Here is a 684-nt window from a genome sequence, read left to right on the forward strand (position 1 = left end):
CTACCCCTGGTCTCACCTAGTTAGCGTTAACGCTAGCTGGTGCAGTTGCTCTGCACGGCGTTACCGTTAAGTATTAATGTGTTGTCGAGGTTTCTCGGTTTACCCACCTGTACAATTTGCCGGTCCATGTCCTCTGAAATCCCTCTCATGGTCCCACTCATGATATCCAGGATTTTAACTTGTATTTCAGATGTTCATCCAGCCTTCATGTTCCGACACACCCGCTTACATTGAACCACGGGCGGTGTACAAACCGTTGACAGGACGGATCACGTTTGCTGCTGCACAATGACGGAAGTGTGTCAGTGACGGACACACTTCCTGTCGGTCCAATCCGAGGTTTAGTTGGAGATTTTCATTTCTCACATCATTATTAAACTTTCCTTCAAAATAGCGCAGAACATCAAAACAACACCAGGAATTTAAGACGGTAGATACAAGGTAGTTAGTGTTACTTTCAAAATATGACTTTATTATAAATAAATAACTTTAAAATACTTTTACAAAAATTAAATATATTGACATTTATAGGTAGGCTAATAAAAATAGTAAAGATACAGTATACGGTTTTCTCACTGCTGCAGGATTTAGGGTTTTTATCAGTGATTCCGTCAAAATAGATATAGGCGGCCTACCTCAAGGAAACTTCAAGTAAGTATTATGTGGAAATATGTTTATATGTTG

At 39.6% G+C, this 684-nt stretch overlaps 1 protein-coding gene across 1 annotated transcript in view; it reads right to left on the bottom strand.

The window, feature by feature from the left end:
• fbxl18 (F-box and leucine-rich repeat protein 18) overlaps window positions 1-328 on the bottom strand; it is a 5662-nt gene extending 5334 nt beyond the window's left edge. The window contains exon 1 of the mRNA XM_032537994.1: window positions 108-328. Within this exon, the coding sequence (XP_032393885.1) occupies window positions 108-161 (54 nt within the window). The 5' untranslated portion in view covers window positions 162-328. The remainder of the gene's footprint in view (window positions 1-107) is intronic.
• Window positions 329-684: the final 356 nt, after the last annotated feature.

This window comes from Etheostoma spectabile, chromosome 2, assembly GCF_008692095.1.
Source record: "Etheostoma spectabile isolate EspeVRDwgs_2016 chromosome 2, UIUC_Espe_1.0, whole genome shotgun sequence".
NCBI classification, from domain to species: Eukaryota; Metazoa; Chordata; class Actinopteri; order Perciformes; family Percidae; genus Etheostoma; species Etheostoma spectabile.